This window comes from Mustela erminea, chromosome 2 (genome assembly GCF_009829155.1).
Source record: "Mustela erminea isolate mMusErm1 chromosome 2, mMusErm1.Pri, whole genome shotgun sequence".
NCBI classification, from domain to species: Eukaryota; Metazoa; Chordata; class Mammalia; order Carnivora; family Mustelidae; genus Mustela; species Mustela erminea.
In genome coordinates this window covers 93,473,328-93,500,279 of record NC_045615.1, presented here as the reverse complement: position 1 = coordinate 93,500,279, position 26,952 = coordinate 93,473,328, and the positions used below count along the sequence as shown (strand labels likewise).

Genomic DNA, 26,952 nt, shown 5'->3' with positions numbered 1-26,952 from the left:
TGGGGTGTTATGTCAAGAGAACAGAACGTTAAAAGTGTTGTGGCTCCTTCCTTGCCTTCATGGCTAGCTACTATGTCTCGTGGAACTGAAGAAACCCTCTAGCGAGACTAACAATATTAAGGTCACCTGCCAAAAGCCATGTGAGAAAGCCATCTGGGAAATGGATCTTCTAGCCCCAGTTAACCTTTTTCTTTTTAAATATTTTATTTCTTTATTTATCTGAAAGAGAGAAAAGGAAGAGAGCCCACAGCAGGGGGAACAGGAGAAAGAAAGGGAGAAGCAGGCTTCCGGCTGAGCAGGGAGCCCAATGTGGGGCTCAATCCCAGGATGTGGAATTATGACCTGACCCAAAGGGGCAGAGACACTTATTCAACTAAGCCACCCAGGTGCGCCCCTACACCGCCCCATCAACAACTTAACTACAGCTTTATAAGAGACCCTGAGCTGGAACAACCCAGATACTTCTAAATTCCTGAACTATGAAAATAGTTGTTCTAAGCTGCTAAATTTAGGGAAATTTATTATGTGTCAATAGACAACAACCATCAAAAATAAATACATACCTGTTTCTCTTTTTCTTAGTAAAGAAGCCCTTACTACTAAAAAAGAAAATTTCAAACAAGGACCAAAAATTACATTCTGGAAATACAAGACATTTATAAATAAATAACCACAAGAATTCTGACCTTTTAATGACTTGTAAAATAACTGCTACCACTTGCATCCTTACTATATAGCAGACACCATGCATACATTTTACTTAATATCCTCAATAATCTCATGGATTATAGTATAATATTATTTTATGTATGAGAAAACTGAGGTATCAGAGGAAAAATATTAACTCAAGATTAATAATAAAAGGTAGAACAAGGATTTAAATCCACTTCACTCTGACTCCAAAGTCTGGGTTCTTTCGTTCCACTATGTTATACCAGGAGTCAATAATCTTTTTCTGTAATGGGCCAGATACTAAATATTTTCAGCTCTGTAAGCCACGGGTCTCTGATGCAACTAAACACAGTTGTTGCAGCACAAAATTAGCCATAAATAATACATAAATGTAAGTTAAGTCCCAATAAAACTTTATTTATCACATCAAACTGCAGTATGGATCTGGCCCACTGGCTATTCTGTGATCTTATTCTGTGTTATCTACCACTGCCTTGAAAGGACTCACCTAACTCATAATAACAGAGTTCCCACACAAAAACAGAGAAAGGAATAACCACATCAGAAATTAATACAGAAACTAAGAGTTCAAATCCTGTTTCACTTAATGTAGCACTAGTTATCTGGATAAGCACAGTGTCTCAACTTTACATGAATTACCTACTACTTGTGTGTACAAAATAAAGGCTCAGAATTTTCACTTAGGAGGAGCCAGAGGAGAATTCTACTATGCTGGAATATTGCAATATTTTGAGAAAAAAAAAATTATGTGTATGTGTATGCATACATAAGTGTATACATAGCAAATAACACCCAAATCTAAACTACTCTATACAGCCAAATCAACATTCACATAAGGCAAAATAAAAGAAATCTGGCCACATGGCTAAGATTCTAAGTTTACTGAAAACAGATAAAAACACCACAACTTCTCAACCAAATAAAGGATAACTACCAGATATTTACTACAAATAGCAGGCATTATGGCAGACCATAGAAATATTAAGTCTAAAGTTAAAAAAAGCAGCAAGCATACTACTGCTTTCATTAATTAGCACTTTTAGCAACCTTCACCAATGCGATAAGGCATGAAAAAGAGAGGTATAAATACTGAAAGAAAACTACCAGTGTTTACAGATTAATAGCTTACATAAAAAATTATTTAAAAATCAACTGAAAAAACTATTAAGCTTAATATCAGAGTTCAATAAGTATACCAAGAAAAACTACAACAATATTCATTTAGAATAGTGTAATGGAAAAAAAAAAGACATGTAGAGATAATGCTAACAGTAAATTCACCAAAGTTATATGACAATTATACTAAAACACAAATAGGAGATACAATGCATTCTGGTATGCAAAGATGCGATATTATTTAAGATATCCCTACCCCAAATGGTAATCTGTATCTTAAATGCAATTCAAATTAAAAACTCCAAAAGAAACTTTCTGATAAGCTAATTCTATAGTTCAAATGTAAAAGAAAGTTGATATAAAAGCAAGAAAATTCTAAAGACATAGTATTAGATTTTTTTAAGAAGAGACAAAGAGATCATAATAGAATCTTGTATACTGATGTCAACACCACAGTTTAATATCTTTACAAGCAGCTCTGATGCATGTTAGAACCAGACACCTATAACCCACTACGTTGTGTTTCACAGTTTAGTTCATGATAAAGGTGGCATGTTATTTTTAAAAATTTTAAAATATATATAATCTATCTATATCCAATGTGGGGCTCAAACTCAAAACCCAGAGATTAAGAGTTGCATGATCCACTGACTGAGCCAGGCAGGTGCCCCTTTTTAAATCAGTGGGGAATACTACAACGTACCAATAAATACTGATGAGGAGCCAGCAGTCTATTTGGGGGTAATAAGCTACCTTCTACTTCACATCATTATGTTAACAATTAACTCCAGATGAGGGGTACCTGGGTGGTACAGTCAGATGACCATCCAACTCTTGGTTTTAGCTGGGTTTATGATCTCAGGGTCACAGGATGGAGTCCCATGTCTGCTAGGGATTCTCCCTCTCCCTCTCCCTCTACCCCTCCCCCACCCTCTCAAAATAAATAAATAAATCTTTTAAAATACTAACTACAGATGATTGTAAACATAACAGAATACTGTAAGGAAACACAGAAGATAAATACCTTCTAAAATATATTTAAATTCTGAAGTAAAAAAGCCTTTCTATGCAAGACTTAAGAAGTCACAAAAGACTAAAGAAATTTTGTCTCATAAAAATATTTTTCCATAATAAAAGATACCCACCATAAAGTTAAGACTGAAGTAAAACAGGAAGAAAATTTCTACAATACGTAAACAAGGATCAAAGTCCCGAACATGCACAGAACTTCTACAAACCAAGTTGAAAAATAAAATGGGAAAAAGGCATGAACAGGCAATTTACACAAGAAAGCCAAAGGCCACATGAAAATATATACAGATGTTCCATTCTTAAAAATCTAGGAATTAACTGGCACAGCCAGTTGAGTGTCTGAATCTTGATTTCAGCTTGGGTCATGATTTTGGGGTTGTGAGATCGAGCCTGTGTCAGGCTCCACACTCAGCACAGAGTCTGCTTAGGACTTTCTCTCCCTCTGCCCCACCCCCCAGACAAGCGTGTCCACATGCGTCCTCTTTCTAAAAATAAATAAATAAATCTTTAAATAATCTAGGAATTATGAATCAGATATTTTCCCCAAAATAGTGAAAATGTAAAGGATGGTAATTTTTTGTGTTAGCAAAAAAGTAAAAGATAAGCTCAACATAGTGTCTGTGATAATAAAAACTGATGAATCTTTTACAGAAGGCAATTTGACACTATTTCAAATTCTCATACTCTAACCCAGTAATTTTCACTTCTAACAATCCATGCTAAATAAACAAGTACAAAATGATGTACAAGGACATTTATTATAGCTCTGTAATGGTGAGGGGGAAAAAACCCCACATAGGTTCCTACATAGCCTTTAAAATGGGGCGCCTGGGTAGCTCAGTGGGTTAGGCTGCTGCCTTTGGCTCAGGTCATTATCCCAGGATCCTGGGATCGAGTCATGCATCGGGCTCTCTGCTTCGGCAGGGAGCCTGCTTCCCCCGCCCTCTCTGCCTACCTGTGCTCTCTGTCTGTCAAATAAATAATCATAAAAATTAAAAAAAAAAAAAAGATTTTTTAAAAAATAAATAAAATGACTGATGACTGTAATAGGTTATGTGCAGATACGGAGCAACACTATGAAAAAACAAGTCTAAGTTGTAAAATACTGGAGAGAACATCACTCATTTATGGGATTAAAATTTTAAAAAAAAATGAAAACCAAAAACTCAAAGAACTGCCCTGAAATATGTGTTTGGAGTTTACATACACATAAAACAAATATGTAAATTTGTACAAAAGCAACTGAACCTTTTATAGGGATAACTTTTGAAAGATTATCTATGGGTACAAAGAATAGTAAAAGGGGATTTTCACACTTGCTAGATGTATTTCTGAATTGTTTTAACTTTGTCTAACTAGAATTAATTGGGTTATCATTTGTATAATTTGAAGAAGAGGAGAAAGGCAAGAGGAGCGAACAGAGAGGTAAACAAAAGAAGCCACAGGATCACAGCTCTCAGCTTCAACTGCAAATTGTTCTGTAGATTCTTACTGGCATTTGCTTTCTAGTTAAAGAAACAACAACAGATAGAGGGTCAAGTGAAATCTACACAAGGGTTTCAATTTATGATTTTAAATTTTAATAAAAATTAACAAAAGGAATCCAAAGGTCTTTAACAGGAAGAAGGAAACAGAAAACAACCAACAGTAACTTCAGAAGAAAAATAAGCTCAGGATTGAATAATAAAATCTGACACACATTTTCCTTCTACATGCCTGTATCATTGTTATTCTGAGATCCCTTCCCAAATAATTATCTAAGGAAGACGATATATTCTGGCATCATGGCATAAAAACAGCACTTTAAAAATTGGCCAAATGATAAATCATTAGGCAATTTCACTAGTTTGATTCCAAGATGGCTTTTAATGTTTAAGCAATATTCAACTTTCAGTAGGTTAATTATAAATACTACAAAGAAGACTAACTAGATATACTGACAGCCAACACTAATGTAGAGTGCTGACACTAATGATATTTAGCAATTTACAGTACAGGGTAAACCAGATTTTAAATGTTAAACTCATAAAATTCAACTTCTTAAGAGCTAATAATCAGTTACAAATTAAATTCTTGCTTAACTTTTTAAAGTATAAACAGTATTTTTCTTTTATTGCTTAGGGAAATCCACAAAATGTTGATCATTTTCTAAGCATGTGTAACATCTTCCCACAAGGTGCCTACTAAAAATCTCAAGAAAAATTTATGCTACACAAAAATACAAAGACGCATATACATACCACAGCAAATAATAAGATATCTTTGAGTATTATACCTGTATCAGCTTCATGTTCTTTATTCTCATCTGTAAGGGGGTTGTCATGAAGCTTCAAATAAATCTCTATAGCAATTCTTGCTGCTTTAAAGTAAAATGGATGCTGTCGAAGTACATCTTCTAGTTTTAGTAAGTCCACGTATGATCTAAGGGTAATCTTCCTCATACAGTATGTATGAAAGTCAAACTGGTCGTCAGTGATTTCTATAAAATGCTAACAAAATTATCTTTTTTATTATACTGAAATAAAACAATGTCAAAGAAAACTATAGAAACCAAACTCCAAATTACTTGTTTCCTACACATGAAAAAATTAGTAAAATAAAAATATATTAAAAATTACAATCATCCAATATAAATACTTTGCATATCAAATAAGCAAATACAACTAGCCATCCCCTAGCACAACATATGGCATACACCAAGCACTGAATTATTTGTTGAATGAAAAGTAAACACGATTTGAAATATATGTATTTATTCCTTCCTTAATCATACGTAAAGCTAGCATGACAAATCAATTAATTAACATAATTAATCAACTAATTTAAATAATTATACACATAATGATGTAGTACATTTGCACATTAAACATTGTTTTTATATTTAGAATAACCTGCAAAGACTATGTGTAGTATTTGGCAATTTTTCTAATAATACAAATTTGAATCCTACATAATGTTGTGCTGGTATGTGGGAGAGGAATCAATTAGCATTTAAGTCAAGTAACCAGAACCTAACACATTAAACTAGCTCTGGGGTTCTGGGCTTAGTAAGAGAACAGCATGAAATTATATAAATTATTTTTATCTGTGAAAAACAGAAAAAAAGAAAACTAACCATTCGTGATAGAAATAAATCAGAAGAGGACTAAGAAAACAATGCATGTATCAGAAAATAAGGAATTATACAGGCTACAGAAATACTGTAGAAAGGATTCAAAGCTTATACTTTATGACTGTCAAAGATATATTGCATCATCAATCAACCCCTGAAACAAAAAGCTTTCTAGAATAACTTAATGAGCTTAGTATTACTGAAGATGGAGCAGCAATGTGAAATATTAAAAAATCAGTAAAAACAGCCAAGCTACAAACTTTCTATCAAGTTTTTCACATGAATTCTTGCCAGAATAGTAGATAATGGGCAAGTCTGATGAAAATGTAGTCTAAACATTTCACATTTCCGTTAAAAAACCGTAGAAATGTGGGCACTGATATTTAGAAATCACTTGCTATGAATTATAAAGAAGAAAAACTATAGTTTTTCTTTCTCAAAACCTTCAACATATAACAAAAAAGTAAGAAACTCATATATATCTAGTACTTACTCTCTCAATCTCATGACACTTCTTAAGTGCTTCACCAAATTTATTCATTGCCTTATAAGCCTGGGCACATTCTGTCTGGAACCACATGCACTGCATTTCATTCAAATTCTCTACTGCTGATGTTCCTTCCTATATAAAAATTTTAAGAACATTTCTTACCAAATACAGCACTTCATAGAATTTAAGAAGGAAAATATGGTCAACTGATAAACAAATTCTTTCAAAATCACTTTCTATCTTTCTAACCATTTTCAGAATTAGAGGAAACAGTTATGTGTAAGGAAGTGGAATTATATTTCAAATCACTGAAAAAAATATATCTTTGTAAATAATCAAAAGATCTACGTAACTGGAGTTGGAGAGTAACGTAAGAGAACACTAGCACACAGCAAGCAGTCTTAACATTAGTTCCTTTCACCCCTAAAAAAAATTCATCTGAACATACATCAATATAAATCAGAGTTTAAAAACCCACAACCAACTAAAAAGAAAATTTTATTTATGTTTTATACTAATATTGATTTGTTTCCTTCTCCTATGGCAATTCGTTAAAATCCTATTTTCATACTAAAAATACTAAAAACAAATTTTGAAAAATATACAAGTATAAACTATTCATGAGAACATTAGATGTACAAACCCTTGTAAACTTTGAGCACATTTCTTCAGCCTCTTTTATCAGATTGGCTTTTAGCATGTACTTTGCACACTTGGAATTGATAAATCTGTCTGCTGTGTCCAAGGCCTGGGCCTCATCCATCCACCTCGCAGCTTCTCTAATATTTCCAGCATGCTTATAGAAAAGCAAAATAAACCAGTCAGTATGCTAATTTTACCATGCAGGTAATTAGTTACCTACTGATAAATAACTAAAACACAAATGAGAAAAAAAGGTATTCTTCTGACTGATCTTAAGACCCTAATCAATGTAGATGCATACATTTTGATACTTTTCTGGTGATATAGAATACAGGCTGACAGTAAAGACTTGTTTTTGTTTACGGTTATATCTCACTGCCTGTATCAGTGTCTGGCACATAAAGAATACTCAAAAGTAATGGTTGAATTTAAGAATAAATAATAATTAAAATCTTTAAGTCAGAACAGCATGTAGTTCATAAAAGGGTTCATGGTTGAGTATCAGGGAAATTCTATTAACATACAACAATGCTTATTTTTTTTAAAACTATTGATCAATACTGAAAAGTTAAAAAAAAAAAAAGGCAAAGATATGGCCAAATTTCCACCCTAAAGCAATCATGGAAACATTACTGCCTATTACCGGACGTTCCACGATGTGCTTTAATTTACATTACTAGTCCACCTGTCAAAGCCACAAAACTAATGAGCATAACCTAGCTTTGAAAAGTGCTTTCAAAATAATTCTTAATTTCATTAGTTTTTGGTAAATAAATTTTAAGTTTACAATCTCTTCCCTAAGACCTATTATTACTACTTTGTATTTGTATTAAAAAAAAGAAGAGCCAACATTATGATGATGCTAAAACATAGGACTGGAGATTGTCAAGTAAGACCAAGAAGTTAAGAAGATAAGTAAAATAGTAAAATCTCCAGTTTCATTTCACTGATATTAGCAGATACTGATCATGATCATACTCCAATGTTAACAGAAACAAACATGTCGCAGCAAATTACTTTCAAGTAACTATACTGTTACTACTTAAACCCAAGAAAACCAGATGTGTGTGTATATAAGAATATGTAATATGAATAACCACATATCTGAATAACCACATGCATGTATGTATATCTGCGTGTATACAGATAAAAATGAGTAAATTATGACCATGACAAATCTAAAAGTAATCCGACTGAGAAATGTTCTATACTTATTCCAGGTTTTACGAGCCATCAAATGTATCATTTTAATTATCGCTTTCAGAATCTACAAATTATAGAAAGAAGTTTTTGTAAGACTCATTACCTTCTAAAAAGGGGGGGGGTTTACCTTATAGATTTTAGCTTTCACAAGAAAGAGTTCTATCAATGTAGGTGTACTTTCAATAGCAGTATTTATGTATTCCAGAGCAATCGATGGCTGACCAATTTTGTCATAATGTTGTGCCAAGTAGTACTGGACCCAAAGTAATGTGGTTGGTGGTTCCTCTTTTCCATCATCTTTAAAAAGTGGGGGAGGTGGGTGGGAGAGGAAATAAACCAAGATTAGTCATTACATATATTAAGAGAGTACCCACCTCCAAATGGCTTTATCTTTATTAAAACGGAAAAGTAGTTTGAACCATTTATTTATGTATCTAGCTATAAAACCATCCTTAAATTTATAAGATCTTTGGAAGGGACCATGTTGTCTGTTCTGTATCATTATAGCCCCTAACACAAAACCTTGAATTTAGTAAAGAGTTTATATAATAAATATGGCAGATAAATGAGATCAAAGATATAAAAAAAACTACCTAAAAAAGAAACTGAAAGGAATGGGAGGGGGAGAGACAAATTGTGCTAGTACTATGAAACTATAAAGATCAGGATGTTATTTATGACGACTGAAACAGGTATCAGAAGAAACTTTGATTTTCCATTAATGTGAGGTTAAAAAAAAAAAAAACAAAAACGCCTGACTGCTTAATTGGGTATCTAGCTAATGTACTAAACTATACATAAATATACTTGTGATGTGATTGAGTTTTGGGTGATTATACTAATATATTCTAATATTATGCTGATATGCAATGATGCATAATTTAGGTTGAATAAAAACTATACACCAAAATTGAGTTAAGTAAAAATGCTTACTCTACATTTTATTTCATAATTTTTATACACTCACAAGAAAATGTGTAAGTTAAATATACAACCCACACACTATAAAATACTTTTTTTAATACCAATATCTAAAATCTAAGCACTGTTAATTTGCTTTCAAAGAAAGCAATAGATTGCTTATTTTTATCCTAGTAAAAGCAGGATGGCTCAGTGGACAAACAATAGGAGTGGAACTCACCAACTCCCGATCTGATAGATCTGCAACTAAAGTGCTGCATATTCTTGGGCATGTCATTGAACCTCTTCCACATTTGTAAAATATGTAGGAAAATGCTGATAATCAAAGGAACATCATGATGATTAACCAATGAAACCATGGTAACGCCTTCTAAAAAGTATTATTAAAATTAATCTGAGACCTAGAAACAATGATCAACCCAATAGCAATGAGCACCCCAGGTCCCATACTGGGCTTTCCCACTGTAAGAACCAGGGCTCTTTTGGAATAACAATGGATTCCAGGTCTGCTATGGGCAGTGAACCAGATAAACTGGAGTATCTTGTCATACCAAACTGCAAAAAAGCTATCAACTACTACACCATGGTATGTGAAGGCTGGAACCATTCGAAACTGCAATGATTTAAAACATCAAGTATGTTTAAACCCATGAATTCATAATACCTTTAAAATGTGTACTGGCATCTTTGAAGGATGCTACTAAATGAATTCATTATTCTGAAAACTAGTAAAGAAAACAACATAAAGTAGGAGATAAAGGGGAAAGAAGCAGCATTTACCTTGCTTTTCCTATACAAACCAAAATACTGGATAAACAGGCAACAGATGAAGGGAAATTTCTCTTGTAAGATAATAGAAGATGAATGATAGACTATCACCAGTTTGTAATTCCTGACAGTTGCTAACATAAAAAACACTAAATGCCTCCTGATGGAAGAATATACTATCACCCCCGCCGCCAAGAAATAACCTTGTTCACCCCCTATATTTAAAAGGGGAAAACAAAAAAAAGTAGATCTTATTAATCCTCTACTCAGACCTGTCTATGAGAAGCTTAAACAAGTTTGGAAACGTTCTGTATTTGCCCTGGCCAATATGGTAGTAGGAACTGGCTTTACACAGTTACTGAGCAGCACCTGAAATGTGGCTACTGCAACTAAGGAAAGTTTTTATTTTATTTAATTTTAAAAAAATTTTAATAGTCACATAAGCCTGATAGCTATTATACTAAACAGCACAGCTCTACGTCCAACTACCAATTTATAACAAATTCAGAGGACAGAGGAATAACGTGTTAAGCAACACCGTAAGAATCCATTCAAGAAAATATGGACTATGGAAAAACTTTAGAAAAAATCCTAATTTTTTAAACAAACAAATTGCAGGAAAAAGAGCAAACAGAAAACCTATGGATTTTTTATAAGAGAGTTGAGACATATTAAACTCAAAGCACAGATTTCATATGGATCCTCATTCAAACAAACTTTAAAGACAAGGGGTGTGGAGGGTGATGACATTTCTAAGACAACTGGAAACATTTCGCATGGACTTTTTTCTTTGATCGTAACAAAGTATTAATGTTCAGTGTAATGATAATATTATGGTTATAATCTTAGACTAGTGAAATAGTCATGGATAAAATGATGTGACTGGGTTTGAGATTTACTTCAGAATACCATGGGAAAAGAGGGAAGCAGGTAAAAATATACATGAAATACGTTTTCCCATGAGTTAAAAATTATTAAAACTGGATGATGAGTAAATGATGGAGGATCATTGTATGATTAAGTCTAATTTTATAGATGTTTTAAATTTTATATTTTTTCCAGTAAAATATGATTCTTTTCTTAGCCAAATATTTTCAGTGTGCAAATTAATGCATCTCCATCTTAAAAAGAAAAAAAAGTTTAAATATACTAAGCTTACTGTCTAAATAATGAATATACTAACCTTCTGATTAAGAATTTCATAATATATTAAAAATTTCAAGATGTTTTAAAACATAAAACTTGAGCACTTACCATTAGGGTTAAATAACCGGCAGCTTTTTAAAGAGGTTTCATAACCTACTACTAATTCTTCTATGATTGCCACCTAGAGTACAAACAAACAAGCACACCTTAATAAAATATATATACATGCAGCTACTATTCTTGTACAAAATGTTATTTATTATTTTAAAGAGCTACATCAACATTCCAAAAACTGGTATGTGTGTGCACACGCACATACACACACACACACACACACACACTCATGTACACACCCTTTTATAAACCTATTAACGTAAGGATAAAAACTTAAAAGCAGGGGCGCCTGGGTGGCTCAGTGGGTTAAAGCCTCTGCCTTCGGCTCAGGTCATGATCCCAGGGTCCTGGGATCGAGCCCCGCTTCCGGCTCTCTGCTCAGCAGGGAGCCTGCCTCTCTCCCTACTTGTGATTTCTGTCTGTCAAATAAATAAATAAAAATCTTAAAAAAATAAAATTAAAATTTAAAAAAGCAAGTAAGCCATACATTTTTAAAGGTATTAAGATGTAACTTTCAGGGTGCCTGGGTGGCTCAGTCAGTTAAGTGCCCAACTCCTGATTTTGGTTCAGGTTATGATCTCAGGGTTCTGGGACTGAGCCCCACATCAGACTCTGCGCTCACTGGCAAGTCTGCTTGTCCCTCTCCCTCTCTCTCAAATAAATAAATAAAGTCTTCCAAAAAAAAAAAGGATGTAACTTTCTAGAAACTTACTGGCAACTTCATTCCCTGCTAGGAAGGAGAGAATTTGCATTAAGCTAAAAATCAGGAAAAGGTTGGCTAAAAAGAGGTAATACTATAGGTAACACTACAGATGACTCTTATCTTGGTTCATTTTTATCTCAATTCACATAAATAACACCCGCAGTTAACATCTGCCCTCCAAGAATCAAGAATTAAAAACTATGTGAAAAGAGAAATTCCAAAAGTACAAAATACCATCAACTCTTGATTTTAAAATCCAAGGAAAAGCATTAGTAAAAACAGAACAGCAGGTGGGTTTCTGAAATCCAGGATAGTGAGTGGATGTCCAGGTTCTGGTTTCTTCTGAGTCATGACTATACCACTTGCTCCTGGCTTTGTAAGAGATCTGTGAACACTTTTAATTTATTAATTCCCTTCCTCACTTAATCCATCTATAATGGATTTGTTACTATAGAAGCTCTCCTAAATGACCTCACCTTAACCGACTCAACAGATTAACACCAGCACTCTCCATTACCTCAAAAAATTGTGAGGACTGAATGGTCACAGCTAGGTTATTCTGGTGTGCCCATGTTCTTCTGCTCCCACAAGGTGAGCTACCTGCTTACTAAGAGTTTTGTTTTCCCAAACCTGTTTGAATCAGTTCCATTTATTATCATCATTACAGAATTCAATATTATGCAAACTGAATAAATGAAAATGAAAGAAAAAACTGTTTTACGTTGAATACCATGGGAAGACTCAAGGATAAATTAGATACTTCTAACAAATTAAGGTTTCAATGATACAACCACAAAGGGGAAAATCATTAATAAAGAGGCTTCTATAATCAAGATCGCTTTGTAAGCATCCAGTTCCCATAATATTGGTACTGAAAACAAGAGATCACATTTTATGAATGTGATTTATGCAATTTAAAAAAGAGTGAAAGTCATCATAAAGCCCATACCGTGGGCCTCTTAACAAGACTGGAAAATAAGCACACCTTCTGTGCTTTAGGTTAAAGTGTTGAGCATGTTCAATTTGTCCCACCTTTCTGATTCTTCACTGTAACTGATTTCTATTTAGTCAACCAACACGTCTGATGTCACTGTACTTGCAAGCAAAATAATCTAAATTAAAATTAAAATGGCCTCTGAACAAGCAATTTGAGCATTTTTATACATAGCTCAAAGAGTAAGTTAACTTACTGAGACAGCAAACGAACTGCTGACAGAATTTTCTTTCCACCAAATAAAAAAGGAGAATGATTACTAAACAAAACCTTAGTTTAAAAATCACATCCGACTTTCACCATGAACAAGGATTAGAGAAAGTACTGAAGAAATCACTACCTTACGAACTTTCCATACCTACACAGACTCAAAGTAAATAGCAGAAATAAAAGAGAAAATAGGAACATAAAGAGGTACAGAAGCATTTAAACTGCAAGATAGGAAAACAGATACCAGATTCAACAAATGTGTAGTATGTACACAGATAATCAGGGATCAACAATTCCAAATACTGAGCAAAGAAATGATAGTGGGGGGAAAAATTGTATTTTGCTTACCTTTTCTTTATCTTTGTATAATGACCTCAAAGTATTGAAGACTGGTGGACAACCTTTGCTGAAATTCATCCTTAGAAACTTATCCAAACATTCTTTAAACTTCTCACCTTGGGAAAAAAAAATTCTGTTGATTTGCATTTACCCAGACAACTCTAAAATGCATACCTTAATATTAATATGCGCATTCATATATCTAAAAACAAGAAGACAAACTAAATCCTAACATCATTTTCATTCTTTTGCAATTACTCTCACCAGATAAAAAGTTCAACGGTAGTCTTCTTGGCACCAGTCCCCTGGGATATTTAGTCCAGGCTTCCTCATAAATTTTTAGTCGTTCTAACATATTAGCTGCAAACAAAGAAAAAATTATTTTTATATATAATTATAACTTGTATGTTTTTTCTAACAAATTATAAATTTCTCCAAGTATATATAAATTCTTATTAAGCAGGAAAGTTGAAGGTGAAAAGAAAATTTCAAATAACCACCCAAATACACCAATCATTTTAGAGTATTTTTCCTAATATTTTCATATTTTAAATACCTATAATCACCTAAAATACGTAATTTTTTAAATCCATTCTGCTTTAGGTTCCTTTCAGAATCTAAGGACTCAGAGTTTACTTTAATTCTAAGAAAGGCTTGATTATTATGTTTCCATAGCTTCTCTACTATTCTCTTCAGCCTATCCTTTATTACAGAACTTTTGGATCTATCCCCTCATCTTTCATTTTTCCTTATTTCTTTTATACTTTCTTTTACTCTTGGCTGAGAGCTCTCCTCGGTTCAGTCTTCCAGTTCACTAATTTCTCCTCACTTGTGGACTCTCTTCCATTCAATCTGTTAAGATTTTTATGTCAAGAAGTAGGCTTCTCGTTTCTTAAATTCCTAATTAGTACTTTCTCAAAACTTCATACTTCATGGCTGCAATTCCCTTTTTTCATCTTAGATTCCTCCATTTACTCCCTTTTGCTGTGCTAATGATAACCATTCCCGTGATAAGTGCTCCAGAGTAGTAAAATATTCTTTGTTCTAAGGTTTCTCTTGTATTTATCAATTATCAGTAATGGCTCACTTCCAGTCTTGAAGGAGACAGCCTCAAATCAGATCATCGTGGCTAAGGACCCTATTTGTAGATGACATGTTTCTGGGTCTGTCCTCCCAAGTAGGTCCCGTTCATGGGAGAGGGTGAAGGGAAGTTGTGGGGAGACTCTCTGGACCCAAGTTCATTTGAGTGATGGAAATTCAGTCCCTCTTCCCACACAGGAAACAGTACTGCTCTTTCAGCTTGGTTACATTCATATGCCCTTGGGAGGCCATGCTGCTGTGGCCACAGAAGTTACGCTTGTTTCTTTCCTTTACAGAGATATCTCTGTAAGTAAGGCAACATTTCTATCCATAGGAATTTCCCTTTCAATTTTTGTAGCTGCCATGCCATTTGTGAATTTCTGCAAGTTGTTTCTGAATTCTTTTCTCAACTATTTCTATAAATGTGTGGAAGAGAGGTTTCAGAAAATGCTCACTCTCCCATATTAAATGGAAGTTTGCTACTGTACTTTTGTACTCGGATTCTGAAACCAATTCTTTTTTTTTTCCTGAAACCAATTCTTAACGACTATTTTTCTAAGTTATGGCTTTCCAATGAGTTAATAAAATATTTATCAACAAAAGGTGCAATTAAAACTTTAAAGTTTTAATACTACCTGGTTTGAGTGCCTTTTCCAGACCTTTGTAATAGGCCCAGTTTTCAGGATTTCTTTCTTGTAATCCTCTATAAACATCGGCTGCATCTTCCAAACGACCTAACTGCAACAGAAGTTCCCCTGATGAAAAACAAATTAAATTAACTAGATATCTTCTGATTATAACTTTAACTTTTCCTTAAACTTTCTCTTAAAGCCTCTCCAATGTTGGGAATTGGATTCAGTATCATCCTAAATTCCCAATACCCTTCAACAAGACTACCATATTATTGTCTCTTTTTGAAGTTCTTATATAGAAATGTCTTCCTTTCCACATCCTCAATTGATTAAGGTATTTGTCTAACTTTCACTAAACACAGTTACCAAGCCACCCACCTACTACTTAATTACGCCTGACATAACACAATTTCATATCTGAATTATTGACCAAATCCAACACTCTAACCTTATGATCTCCAAATAAATTATAAAAGGATTCAGCTATAGCAGCCCACAGCCATGGCCACATTCAAAACCTGCTTTTTCTAGCTCTTCCAACTACCAAATAGGGCACCTATCTTGCTTTAAGCTTCACTGTCTTGTCTAGCTTATTCTTGTCTCACTAATCCTAGCCTTCAATCTTAAGAGAAAAACCATTCCCTTTCCTTCAGACCCTTCAGTAAGTCATAGATTCATTGCTGGTTTTCTCTGAGCTGCACAACAAATCTCATCCCCAAATGACATTAAGAGACCCAAATATCAAAATCAGTCTCAAAACACAAGGCTCCCTTATTTACCAATTTCAAGGCCTGGATCATCCCAAATGTTTGCTTGCTACACACCTTCTCATAAAACGTCATTAGAAGACTGGACAGAGACACCAGTTTCACTAGAAATTTATGAGTTCCAAAGTCAAATGAGCTTCAAACACTGCTCAGGTGCACATTTCCTTATCTTTAATGGGTTTCCATCCACCAAAGGCATTATTTTCAAACCACAACTTCACCCTTGCACGCTATGCTCTCATCAGACAATAAAGACAAACACAGTGTATTCACTGTGTGCCAGTAACTTTCAATGGCTTCACATGCATTAAGTAATTCAATTCTGAAAACACTATTATTTTCAGGGCGCCTGGGTGGCTCAGTGGGTTAAGGCCTCTGCCTTCGGCTCGGGTCATGATCCCAGGGTCCTGGGATCAAGCCCCACATCGGCTCTCTGCTTAGCTGGGAGCCTACTTCCTCCTCTTTCTCTCTCTGCCTACTTGTGATCTCTGTCAAATAAATAAATAAAACCTTTAAAACAAACACATTATTTTTCATCATTTTAAAGCAGAGAGAACATAAGCAGACTTGCTGAGGGACTTTCAGATAGTTAATTGTTGGAATCAGGATTTGAATCCAAGTAAATTGGCTTAAAAAGCCCATATTCTTAACATCAGTGGCTCTCAGCCAAGGGCACTTTTGTCAGTATATGGAGATATTTTTTGGTTATCACAGTAAGGGACAGGGTCGTGCTGCTGGTATTCTGGTAAGTAGAAGCTAGGGATGTTGTTAAACGTTCTACAACATATAGGAAACTTCCACCCCCAACATCTCAGTCCCAAAACAGTGCCAAGGTTGACAAACCTGCTCTCTACTAATCAAAAGCCTAGCTCACTGAGAACAAAAAAAATCCTGTAACTTTTCTCCCCTATACTATACCCACCCAACATTTCCTTAATTTTCTCCCACCTCTTCTTTGTAGAAGGAACAGGGGGGTTTAAGAATCAACAACGCAACTTTCTGCTAATTATGCCCTCTCACCCACTCCAGAAGTTTGCAAATTATTCAGACCACTAACAATGCCTTTATTACTGGAATTTCCAAAGATTAATGTTCTACTACTCTCGGTTCCTTTCTATTCTCTTTATATACCTCCCGTCACCTGACTCACTGTAATTATCAATACATACTTTTTGAAATGAAATGATGGCTGTTTCCTATTTCAATGAGAACATGGAAGCAATGAGAAGAGAACTTCCAAATACCCACTACATCTATATATCAGCTTGCCTATATATTCTACCCTTTCTTGCTACTGTGAACTATTCATGTTGTTATCTAAAGCTAATCTTTCAAGTTATCCACTGGATCACATTATTCTGTTGTATCAAATATTCTGTCTCTACTGGATCATTCTCCAGTGAGCATAAGCAGATACTGTAAAAAAAACCTTTTGATTCTGTATTCTATTTCATCTAGCACAATCCCACTTATCTGTTTCCCTAGATAACAAAACCTTTATGAGTCATCCACGCATGTTATCTTTAATTTCTTGACTTCCAATGTCATTTAATTCTACTTGATTTAACTTTTTCCACCCTCCTTCCAAATGTTCAGAAAATGCTTTTGTTAAGGTCACCAATGACTTCCAAATTCCTAAAACCAACTGATCAATTGTGAATCCTCATCTAACTTGATCTGTCATTCTTTCTTGCTAATATAATTATCAAAGTGATCAAATGAAATGAGGTACTTAAGAGTATTTTGGAAACTAGCATGTATTTTGATAAAGAAACAAAGGTCCAAGCCTTGTGACTGGTCATACAGCTAGTTAGAGTAGCCAATAAAGAAATCCAAGCTAGTTTTTTCCAATCTTGTGATCTTTCCATGAAGACAGAAATACCTTCCTTTATAACTAATAGATTGTTACAGAATGATCAATTCAAAGGAAAAGTCGGCTCTTCTGGATCTATAGCTCACAAATGAGCTCCAGCAGAGGTACAGATTTCCAATTTTTTTTTCTTGCCAATAGCAGTATCCTCTGCTGAAAGCTCATCTGGCAAATAATGTAAGCAAGTACCATACTTTTTTTTTTTTTTAAACTGTCCAAAGTATTTATTAGTTGTTTATCAAGACAAACAATTCCATAACCCAATATCTGTGCTTCATAGTTCAGGAACACAGGTCAGTGACAAACTTCAACTGAACTCAACCCAAAGCAATTCTGTGCATGGCAAAATCCCTTTGCATTCTGAAAGATACCAGTCTTCTTCATCTCAAAATCTTTCATGGAACCATAATTTCTGTAGAAATCTGCATATGCTTTCTTTCTTGGTTTGGCCACAGCAAACTTAGAGAAAGCTGCAACCCCCAGGGATACACAACAAAGGCTCCAACAACATAAAATCACAGATGCTTGGCCAGAAGGCCTCGCATCAGAGGTTTCATCAAAGCACTGGAAGTCATGGTAGTTATGCTCAACACCAACCTCAAACCTAACCAAGTACCGTACTTTTTTTAGTGTTCAACTTCAACAGGAGCCAAAGGAATCTGAAACCAGCAAACATCAGTTCCCTGACTAACCCAGGCAAAGAGACATTTCAGATGGTAATTCTTAGAAAAGTACTTCTATTTTCAGTTACTGGTTATTCTTCTTTCATTTTCCATAATAAGGTCCTCAAGTTTTAAAACTGAGACTCCTTTTTTCAGCCTTCTAATAAATGGCAGCATTAGAGAGCTTTATTGAGGGATCTATCCCTCTTATCACAATCCAAACACATAAAGCCAAATCTCTGGTTTCAATTCATATTCTATGTCCAGAAAGACATCCAAATAAACTAGAAAGACCTCATTATTGCCCCATATATACTTCAGTAAAGATTATCAACAAATATTACTGTCAATATAGCAATAGTTTTGCTAATAAGCTGTTCCTAAGAAATTAATTCCTGCCTTATAAAATTAAGCAATTACCTCCTATATATATATTTTGATCAAACCCTATTAATAATTTCAAGCCAAAAACATTTTGAAGAAAAATATCTTGAGTCACTTCATTTAATGATCTTATTTTTTGCAATTATTCTTTCCTATATAAACATCGATTGTTTAAATGTGTATTTTCCAACATTACAAATTATTCAGCGTGTATGAGCAAGAAACAGATTTTCTATCACCAAAAAGCTGAATTATATTCAGTTATCAGCAGCAACTAGTTTTTTAGTCTTGCTCATTGTCATAACTAAATACTAGCATAAATTATATCCTTTAAAGAAAAATACCTTTGGGGCACCTGGGCGGCTCAGTCAGTTAAGTGTTCAACTCTTGGTTTTGGCTCGGGTCATGATCCCAAGGTCCTGGTATAGAACCCCACATTAGGCTCCCTGCTCAGCAGAAGTTGGCTTCTCCCTCTGCCCCCACCCCCACACTTGTGCACGCACAGGCTCTCTCTCTCAAATAAATAAAATCTTTAAAATAAATAAGTAAATAAAAATAAAAAATCTTTTAAATACCTTTGGTTTCTTCTACAGCAAGTTTATCACAGATTTGCTTTTCATAGGTACAAAGATGTTCCAGGGCTTCTCTATAGAGACCTGCTTCCCGAAGAACTTGGTTCTGATATAAAAGGAGTTCACTATATTCATAATCCACTTTATCAGGGGATGTCTATATATGGATATAAGGAATACTAACAGTAAGAATTTTGTTTTCATATTAAAAAAACGTTTAAACACTCAAAATACATTTAAGAAATCAAAGGATAATAACTGACAAAATTTATTTTCTAAAAATTCTTAAACATTTGTCTAGAGAGCAACTAAGTAAAAAAATGACAGTATTAACTTATTAACTGAATAAAGTTAGAATCCCTAAGTCCTTACATAAAATAAGTAAACAGGGGAGAGAGGAAAGCTCTTACTTAAGAGTAGAATGTCAAATAATAAATCTAGAAAAAGTAAGAGAGTTAAAGAATCACCACTTTTTAACTATCATAGAACAGTTGATTCAGGCAAGAATCACAATCGATGAATGTTAAAACTAGTGGTAAGTTTGATGAAGAACAGGCTACTCATAAAATCTCAAACTGTTTACTAATTACAGAGGGGAAAAAAATAACAATTTTTTAGCATAGAAACCTGGCAGGCACCACCCTAACCAAGTAATTAAACAGAACAAAAAAACCTTCTGCACTTCTCAATGTGATGAACAGAGAAGGGGTAAATATAACTCCTGTAGTTTCCTCCCCCAAATTCTTAACTATCTCTAATAATAAAGAAACATCAAAGAAATCCAAATTGATGGACATTCCACAAGCACCTGCTGTACTCATCAAAAATTTCAATGTCATGAAATACAGATAAAGTCTTCGAAATTTTCAGATTAAATCAGACTGCAAAGAAATGATAACTAAATGCAAAGTATGATTCCATTAATGGGGGGAATCTTAGAAAGGATATAAATAGAGCAATTAATATATTTTTAATATGAGCTGTGGATTAGATAATAACAGGCTATCAATGTTAAATTTCCCAATTTTTGATAATCTATATTATACTATGTATAGAGTTAATAACGATAAGAATTATTCTCAGAAAATATCACACTAACATAACAGATTTAGGAGTATAAGATCAGGGTGTCTGCATTACTCTCAAATGTTTCAGGAAAAAAATTTAAAAAGATACGTAAATAATAAAAATTGTAAAGTAAATGTGCCAAGTATTATCATTAATGTGACTGAACTCATATATGGAGTTCTTTGTACTAGTCTTGCAACTTTTCTTGAAGTTTGAAACTATTTCAAAATAAAAAATTTGCAAGTCTATATGCACTTCTTTTTTATGATTATACTTAGAATTAGACCCAGTTTACTAGGTCTGTCTTCTGGTTGTTACCTGTTGTGTTTTCCTAAATTCTTCTAAAATCTTTGCTGCCATTTCATAATCTTCTAATAAATGGTAAGCAATAGCATAACCAATCCATGATGCTCTCTGTGCAGGGCGAAGCTGAAGTAACTGATACCTCGTTTCCTTTAAGGGGGGAAAAAAACCACTTTTTCTTAGGTTTACAGTGAAAGCAAATGCTCTTAACAAAGATCATATTAATTTATCCAACAATGCTGAGTAATTTGCAACACAACACTGGGAATAGTAACAGAAAATAGCTACAGACACCCATACTGTATTGCTTTATAGGAGCAAAACAATATTTGGTAAGAAGTACAATGAACTTCCAAGATAATCTTGTAACTGTTTTAGAACTTAAGACTAAATAGGCTTTATTAATTCCTGAACTACTTTAAAAAAGAGACAGCATGAAAAACAGTACATAAGAAAAACGTTTTTTAAAAGGGCCCAACTACTGAGTTAAGATCTATAGAAAACAACTGGTAGGTACTACATGGACTTTATAGATTTGAATTAATAGACTGATTTAAGGGTTAAAATATAGGCACAAAGACAGAACAGTCTCAGTGGAGGTAAAAAGAAGAAACAAATATGCTTTTCAGAAAAATGTGATTACTAAAGGTTGTATTTACATGTCAATAGCAGACAAAGGCATTGCCTATTTGAGGAACATCACTGTTAATTTTCACTGAATTAACTCCATTCTACACAATAATCCAATTCTGCCTCAGTAAAATAATTTATTTAAAAAATCTGGTTAGTCTAGTCATAACATACACACAATCACTACTAGAAGGAGATGAATGAGAGTCAATCCAATTCTGTTTAAAAACAGAAAATTTTGTTTTCAGTAAGTACAAAAGTTTTAAATATTTTAATACTACTTTCCCCTTAGAATTAAAAAAATAAAAAGGCTATTTTACTTACCCTGTAACCCTCAAGATCTCTCATTTGAATCTGTAGTAAAGAAAGGTCCCTTAAGATTTGAAGATTGTCTTTATCCCATTTTAACGCATTCCTATAACATTTAATGGCTTCATCATATTTCTTGTCTGACCTCTGGAGAAGGCCATAAACATGCCAACCTAAAGGATTTAGTTAAGGACACAACCTACAAGTCAAGAAATAATATTCCAGTAATATTTCTCAAGAAACTAAGAAAACTACAGCTATTTATAAAATTATAAGCTTTAAAAAAAAAAAAAAGGAGAGAATATAAGCATAGAAGTTTAAAACTTTAGAAAACAACACAGCTTTTTGAGCCAGAGAAAAAAGGACTCACCTGTCTTATTAGCTGTGACCTTGGTAAGTTACTTAGTCTTGCTTTATTTCCTCAATTATAAAATGTAAACAGAAAGTTTACATAGCATAGTTTCATAATTAAATGGAAAAGACTGGTACAAAATAAGTGTTCAATAAATGTTATGAATTATCTATCTATTTATTGAGAGCAAGAGAGAGCGAGTGCACATGCGCACATAAGTTTTGGGGGTGGGGGAAAATGGGATGTGCATGGTGCGCAGAGGGATAGGGAGAATCCCAAGCTGGCTCTACACCACTGGTCTGAATCTCAGGACCCTGAGATCATGTCCTGAGCCAAAATGAAGAGTCAGATGCACCGGGTGTGGTGCATAAACAATGAATTTTGGAACACTGAAAAATAAAATAAAATAAAATTTAATTTAAAAAAAAAAAAAAAAGAAAAAAAGAGTCAGATGCATAACCAACTGAGCCACCCAGGTGCCCCTGGGAATCATCCTTACTTTTAAAAGAAAAAAAGAGGGAATCGGTATATACATGACATATAATTACTCTACATCACGTACATTTTCTTTAGCTAACAATATCCTTAGTACAGAATATTTAGTGCAGTTCAAAGTTCCTGAAAGTCAATATAGAGAAGATAAAAACCACATGTAAGATAAAAATTCATTTAGCAAATAATTAAAATATCTTAATAGGGGCGCCTGGGTGGCTCAGTGGGTTAAAGCCTCTGCCTTCGGCTCAGGTCATGATCCCAGGGTCTCGGGATGGAGCCCTGCATCGGGCTCTCTGCTCAGTGGGGAGCCTGCTTCCTCCTCTCTCTCCGCCTGCTTCTCTGCCTGCTTGTGATATCTGTCAAATAAATAAATAAAATCTTAAAAAAAAAAAAATCTTAATAATCAGGGTGTAGGTGACCGAAATGGATTGTTTCCTGCGTTCAAAAAATTTGAAGGCTAGTAAGGGCACAGGTAAGTAAACTATAGTTGGCTGTAAAAAATGCTATAAAGGGTGAAAAATATGTAAATTAATTCCACTCCCCTAATAGGTCCTTTTCTCTTCAGATCTTGATTACTGCAGTCACCTATCCTCCTACCTTCAGTCTCTCTACTTTTATTCTCTCCAGAGTAACCTTTCTTTAAAAAAAAAAAAAAACCAACAACAAAAAGAAAACAGACATAAAATCAAAAGAAAATAATTCACTTTCTAGAAACTTGTAGTGTTTCTCTCTTAGATTTAAACCTTTCAATCTACCAACTTTTTTTGCCAGGGATCCTCAACAGAGTCAGTTAAATACATAGTGCCCAGGATGGCAATTTAACTGAAAAACATATTTAATACCATAAATTTTATTTGAAAAATCTTTGCTTTCACACTATAAACAATAAAGTAAAGCTTAACACAATCTTCTCATTTGGCTAGTACATGTTTTTAAAAGCCTAAGGCACTACCCTCCATAATCTGGCCCCCATCACCTTTATTTCAGGACTTTATCACCTCTCAAGCACTGCAACTATCTTTTAACTGCTTCTAAACTCCTATAAATTTATACTTAAGGAGTTTAACATTGCTAAAAATTTAAAGAAACATACGTCCAACAAGAGGAACACAAATAAATACATACAGAACACTATGTAATCATTAAAAAGGATGAAAAAGTATCTACAAAAGTCTTACTAATTAGTCCTTTGATAACCTTAGAGTTTCCACTTACTCCCAACTCATTTCTGATTTACTGGATTAGTTATAATTTTTGAACAAGCTGTAACGTTTTATGTAATACTCAAACATGTTCCTATATATGCTTCCAGTTAAGTACCTTCTTTCACCAGACTATAAATCCCTCAACAGCAAAATCCCTAACTTTTCTTCATCTGTAGTTTACCAGAGGTCTGGTAAACACCTGAAATTCAAAGTCTCAGCACTAAAAATTGTGCCAGCTCACAAAATAAGTAAAGAAATATTGTTTAAAATTGTTTATTTAAAAAAGTAACCTAATTTTAATAAAAATAATTTTTTAAAAAAACAAAAATATTAATTTTATGCAGGAAAAAAAAAAGCAACCCACAATTTTTTTCTCTACCTTCCTTCAGACATTTGTACTTGCTCCTAACTTCACACTTCTCTTAAAATTTACCTTGTATAATACCTTGGAATTATCAAAAACTATGTTAAACATCTACCTCATCATTAAATCCTCAAAACACCACAATGAGATACATAGGGTTATCCTCATTTCATACACTAGGAAATTAAGTCTTAAGATCACAAAAAGATGATGAGGTGAAATTCAAACCTAAGGGAAGCTTACTCCAAAGCCTGTGCTCTTCATCAGTATACTATCTGCCCCTTTATTATTCTTATTGTATATTTTTTTTCTAAATTTATAATGATGATGAAATCTCCAGGGTGTTACTCTGTTTGTAATTGTGGGAAAAGCTTTTGCAAATATGGTACCTCCATCTGTGGGAGATAGGTTTCAAGACTCTCAAAAACGGCCTGAAACAATCAATAATACTGAAACCTATATACAGCTATGTTTTCTCCTTTACACACACCTATGATAAAACTTAATTTACAAATTAGGCAAGGTAAGAGATTAACAATAACTAATAGCAAAACAGAACTATAACAATACACTGTAATAAAAGTTGTGTGAATGTGGCCTCTCTTTTAAATATTTTATTATACTGTACTCACCCTTTTCCTTGTGATGTGAGGTGATAAAATGCCTACGTGGTGAGATGATAAAATGCCTACATGATGAGATGAAGTGAAGTGAATGACGCAGGCATTGTGATGTCAGGTGGTAATACCACTACTGACCTGACAGTGCATCAAAAGGATCATGTGCTTCCAAACGGCAGGTGAGCTCGGGTAACTCAAACTGCAGAAAGTGAAACTGCGGATAAGGTGGGACTATGGTATTTTACAAGGTAAGTCCAATGTATCCGAATAGAAGTAATGTGAGAACAGGGGAGGTACACAAAAATGTTCCACAGTGACAGCTGTTACTCAATTTAAAACTCTGCAATTACACAGTAAGAAGAATCTAAGACTTCTGACTCCCAAATTGCTGTCTTAGCTTAAGACATCCCAAACCAATCCTTAAACATCTCCAAAAGGATACACACATGACTCTTCAAGTCATTTCTCAAACCTCTACGAACCAATTCGTATGCTTCTTCCTTTTTCCCCAAACAGTTCAATGTTAATCCTTTCATAGCCAGGGTTTCTATTTTTAAAAAAAGAAAAAGAAAGAAAATGAAGAAAAAAGAAAGTAATTAAACATTAAAAATAACTAACAAAAAAGTAATCATAATCTGAAAAACAAATGTTACATTATCCTAAGAATTTAAACTTTCAAGAGGGTAACTTGGAAAAATTTCAGACTTCTACAGAATTAAAACATTTTAAAATTTGACAAACCAAGAAGAAACACATTTCTATAGTCTAGGCATCCCCAGAAATCTTTTCTAAATAAAAAGATACAAAAATGCATGGATAGGGCGCCTGGGTGGCTCAGTGGGTTAAGCCGCTGCCTTGGGCTCAGGTCATGATCTCAGGGTCCTGGGATCGAGTCCCGCATCGGGTTCTCTGTTCCGTGGGGAGCCTGCTTCCTCCTCTCTCTCTCTGCCTGCCTCTCTGCCTACTTGTGATCTCTCTGTGTCAAATGAATAAATAAAATCTTTAAAAAAAAAAAAATGCATGGATATCTGGTAATTCCTATGCTAACAAGATACAATGACTCTATTATTGTTCTTCAAGGGAATTCCATGGGTCACCTCATGTAATTAATCACTACCTTAAAGTATGGAAAACTTTACCTTAAAACAGACTTTATTTCTGTGAACCTAAGTTACATTAAAATTAAATTCACAGTTCAATGGTTAAACAATTAACATAATTATCTAACAGTTCTGACTTTCATAAATTTTTAAATGATTCTTTGGGATTACTACACCAAACACACAACAAAGAAAATGTCAGGTACCTGTCATTCACAATCAAAAGATTAACAGAGTTCAGGGAAATACTAAGTTCTCAAAAAAGAAAAAGAAAAAAAGATTCCTAATTTTATAACATGCATGCTATGAAGCATATAGAAATAAAAAATACTCGTTATGATTTACTTAAATTTTAGGGCTAAAATTTATAATTTATAGAAGAATTAATTAAGAATAAAAAGGATTAAAAGAAAGGTATTACCCTGAGGAAAAATCAACATTTATTAGAAAAATACAGTTAAGGAAATAGAAAAGAGAGGGGAAAATCAAGTAAAAATCATTATAAATCATATAAAACTTTAAAGGAAAAGGAAGCAAACAAAATATATTTGGCAAGTAGCCAAACTAGCAAGGTAGCGAACAGTATAAAATAGTCTTTGTTGTCAAATATATAAAATCTATTCATACAAGTTTTACCAAACATCTTAAAAGTGCCTTAATGAAACCCTGTATTGCTAGTGAGTCTAAGACAAACCATCATTTTACGTACTATTAAAATACTTTCAATTAAATTATGGCACTTCATATAACATACCATCACTCTAACAGAAAAAAAATTTTTTGAAGATTTTATTTATTTGACAGAAAAAGAGAGAACACATGAATGGGGGAGAGGCAAGCAGAGAAGAGGGAGAAGCAGGCTCCCTGTGGAGCAGGGAACCCCACATGGGGCTCAATCCCAGACCCTGGGATCATGACCTGAGCCAAAGGTCAAGGCTTAACTGACTGAGCCACCCAGGTGCCCCAATTTAGATGGTTTTATTCCCCCTGCTTTCCATCTCCAATTTTATTATTACAGTAAAAACAGACAGGAGTAAAGAGAGCCGATAAGAACTA

At 33.9% G+C, this 26,952-nt stretch overlaps 1 protein-coding gene across 3 annotated transcripts in view; it reads right to left on the bottom strand.

The window, feature by feature from the left end:
- NAA15 (N-alpha-acetyltransferase 15, NatA auxiliary subunit) overlaps positions 1-26,952 on the bottom strand; it is an 83,383-nt gene that overhangs the window by 21,515 nt on the left and 34,916 nt on the right. For 2 of the 3 annotated variants that reach the window (XM_032333444.1, XM_032333445.1), the window contains exons 3-14: positions 25,239-25,343; positions 21,776-21,933; positions 20,837-20,971; positions 19,454-19,607; positions 15,199-15,318; positions 13,748-13,843; positions 13,493-13,599; positions 11,232-11,304; positions 8,416-8,585; positions 7,087-7,239; positions 6,447-6,575; positions 5,117-5,330 (exon numbers count right to left, since the gene is read on the bottom strand). In XM_032333444.1, the coding sequence (XP_032189335.1) occupies positions 5,117-5,330; positions 6,447-6,575; positions 7,087-7,239; positions 8,416-8,585; positions 11,232-11,304; positions 13,493-13,599; positions 13,748-13,843; positions 15,199-15,318; positions 19,454-19,607; positions 20,837-20,971; positions 21,776-21,933; positions 25,239-25,343 (1,614 nt within the window). Of the gene's footprint in view, positions 1-5,116; positions 5,331-6,446; positions 6,576-7,086; positions 7,240-8,415; positions 8,586-9,321; positions 9,525-11,231; positions 11,305-13,492; positions 13,600-13,747; positions 13,844-15,198; positions 15,319-19,453; positions 19,608-20,836; positions 20,972-21,775; positions 21,934-25,238; positions 25,344-26,952 lie in introns of those variants that run through there. The other variant, XM_032333447.1, reaches the window with a different exon arrangement.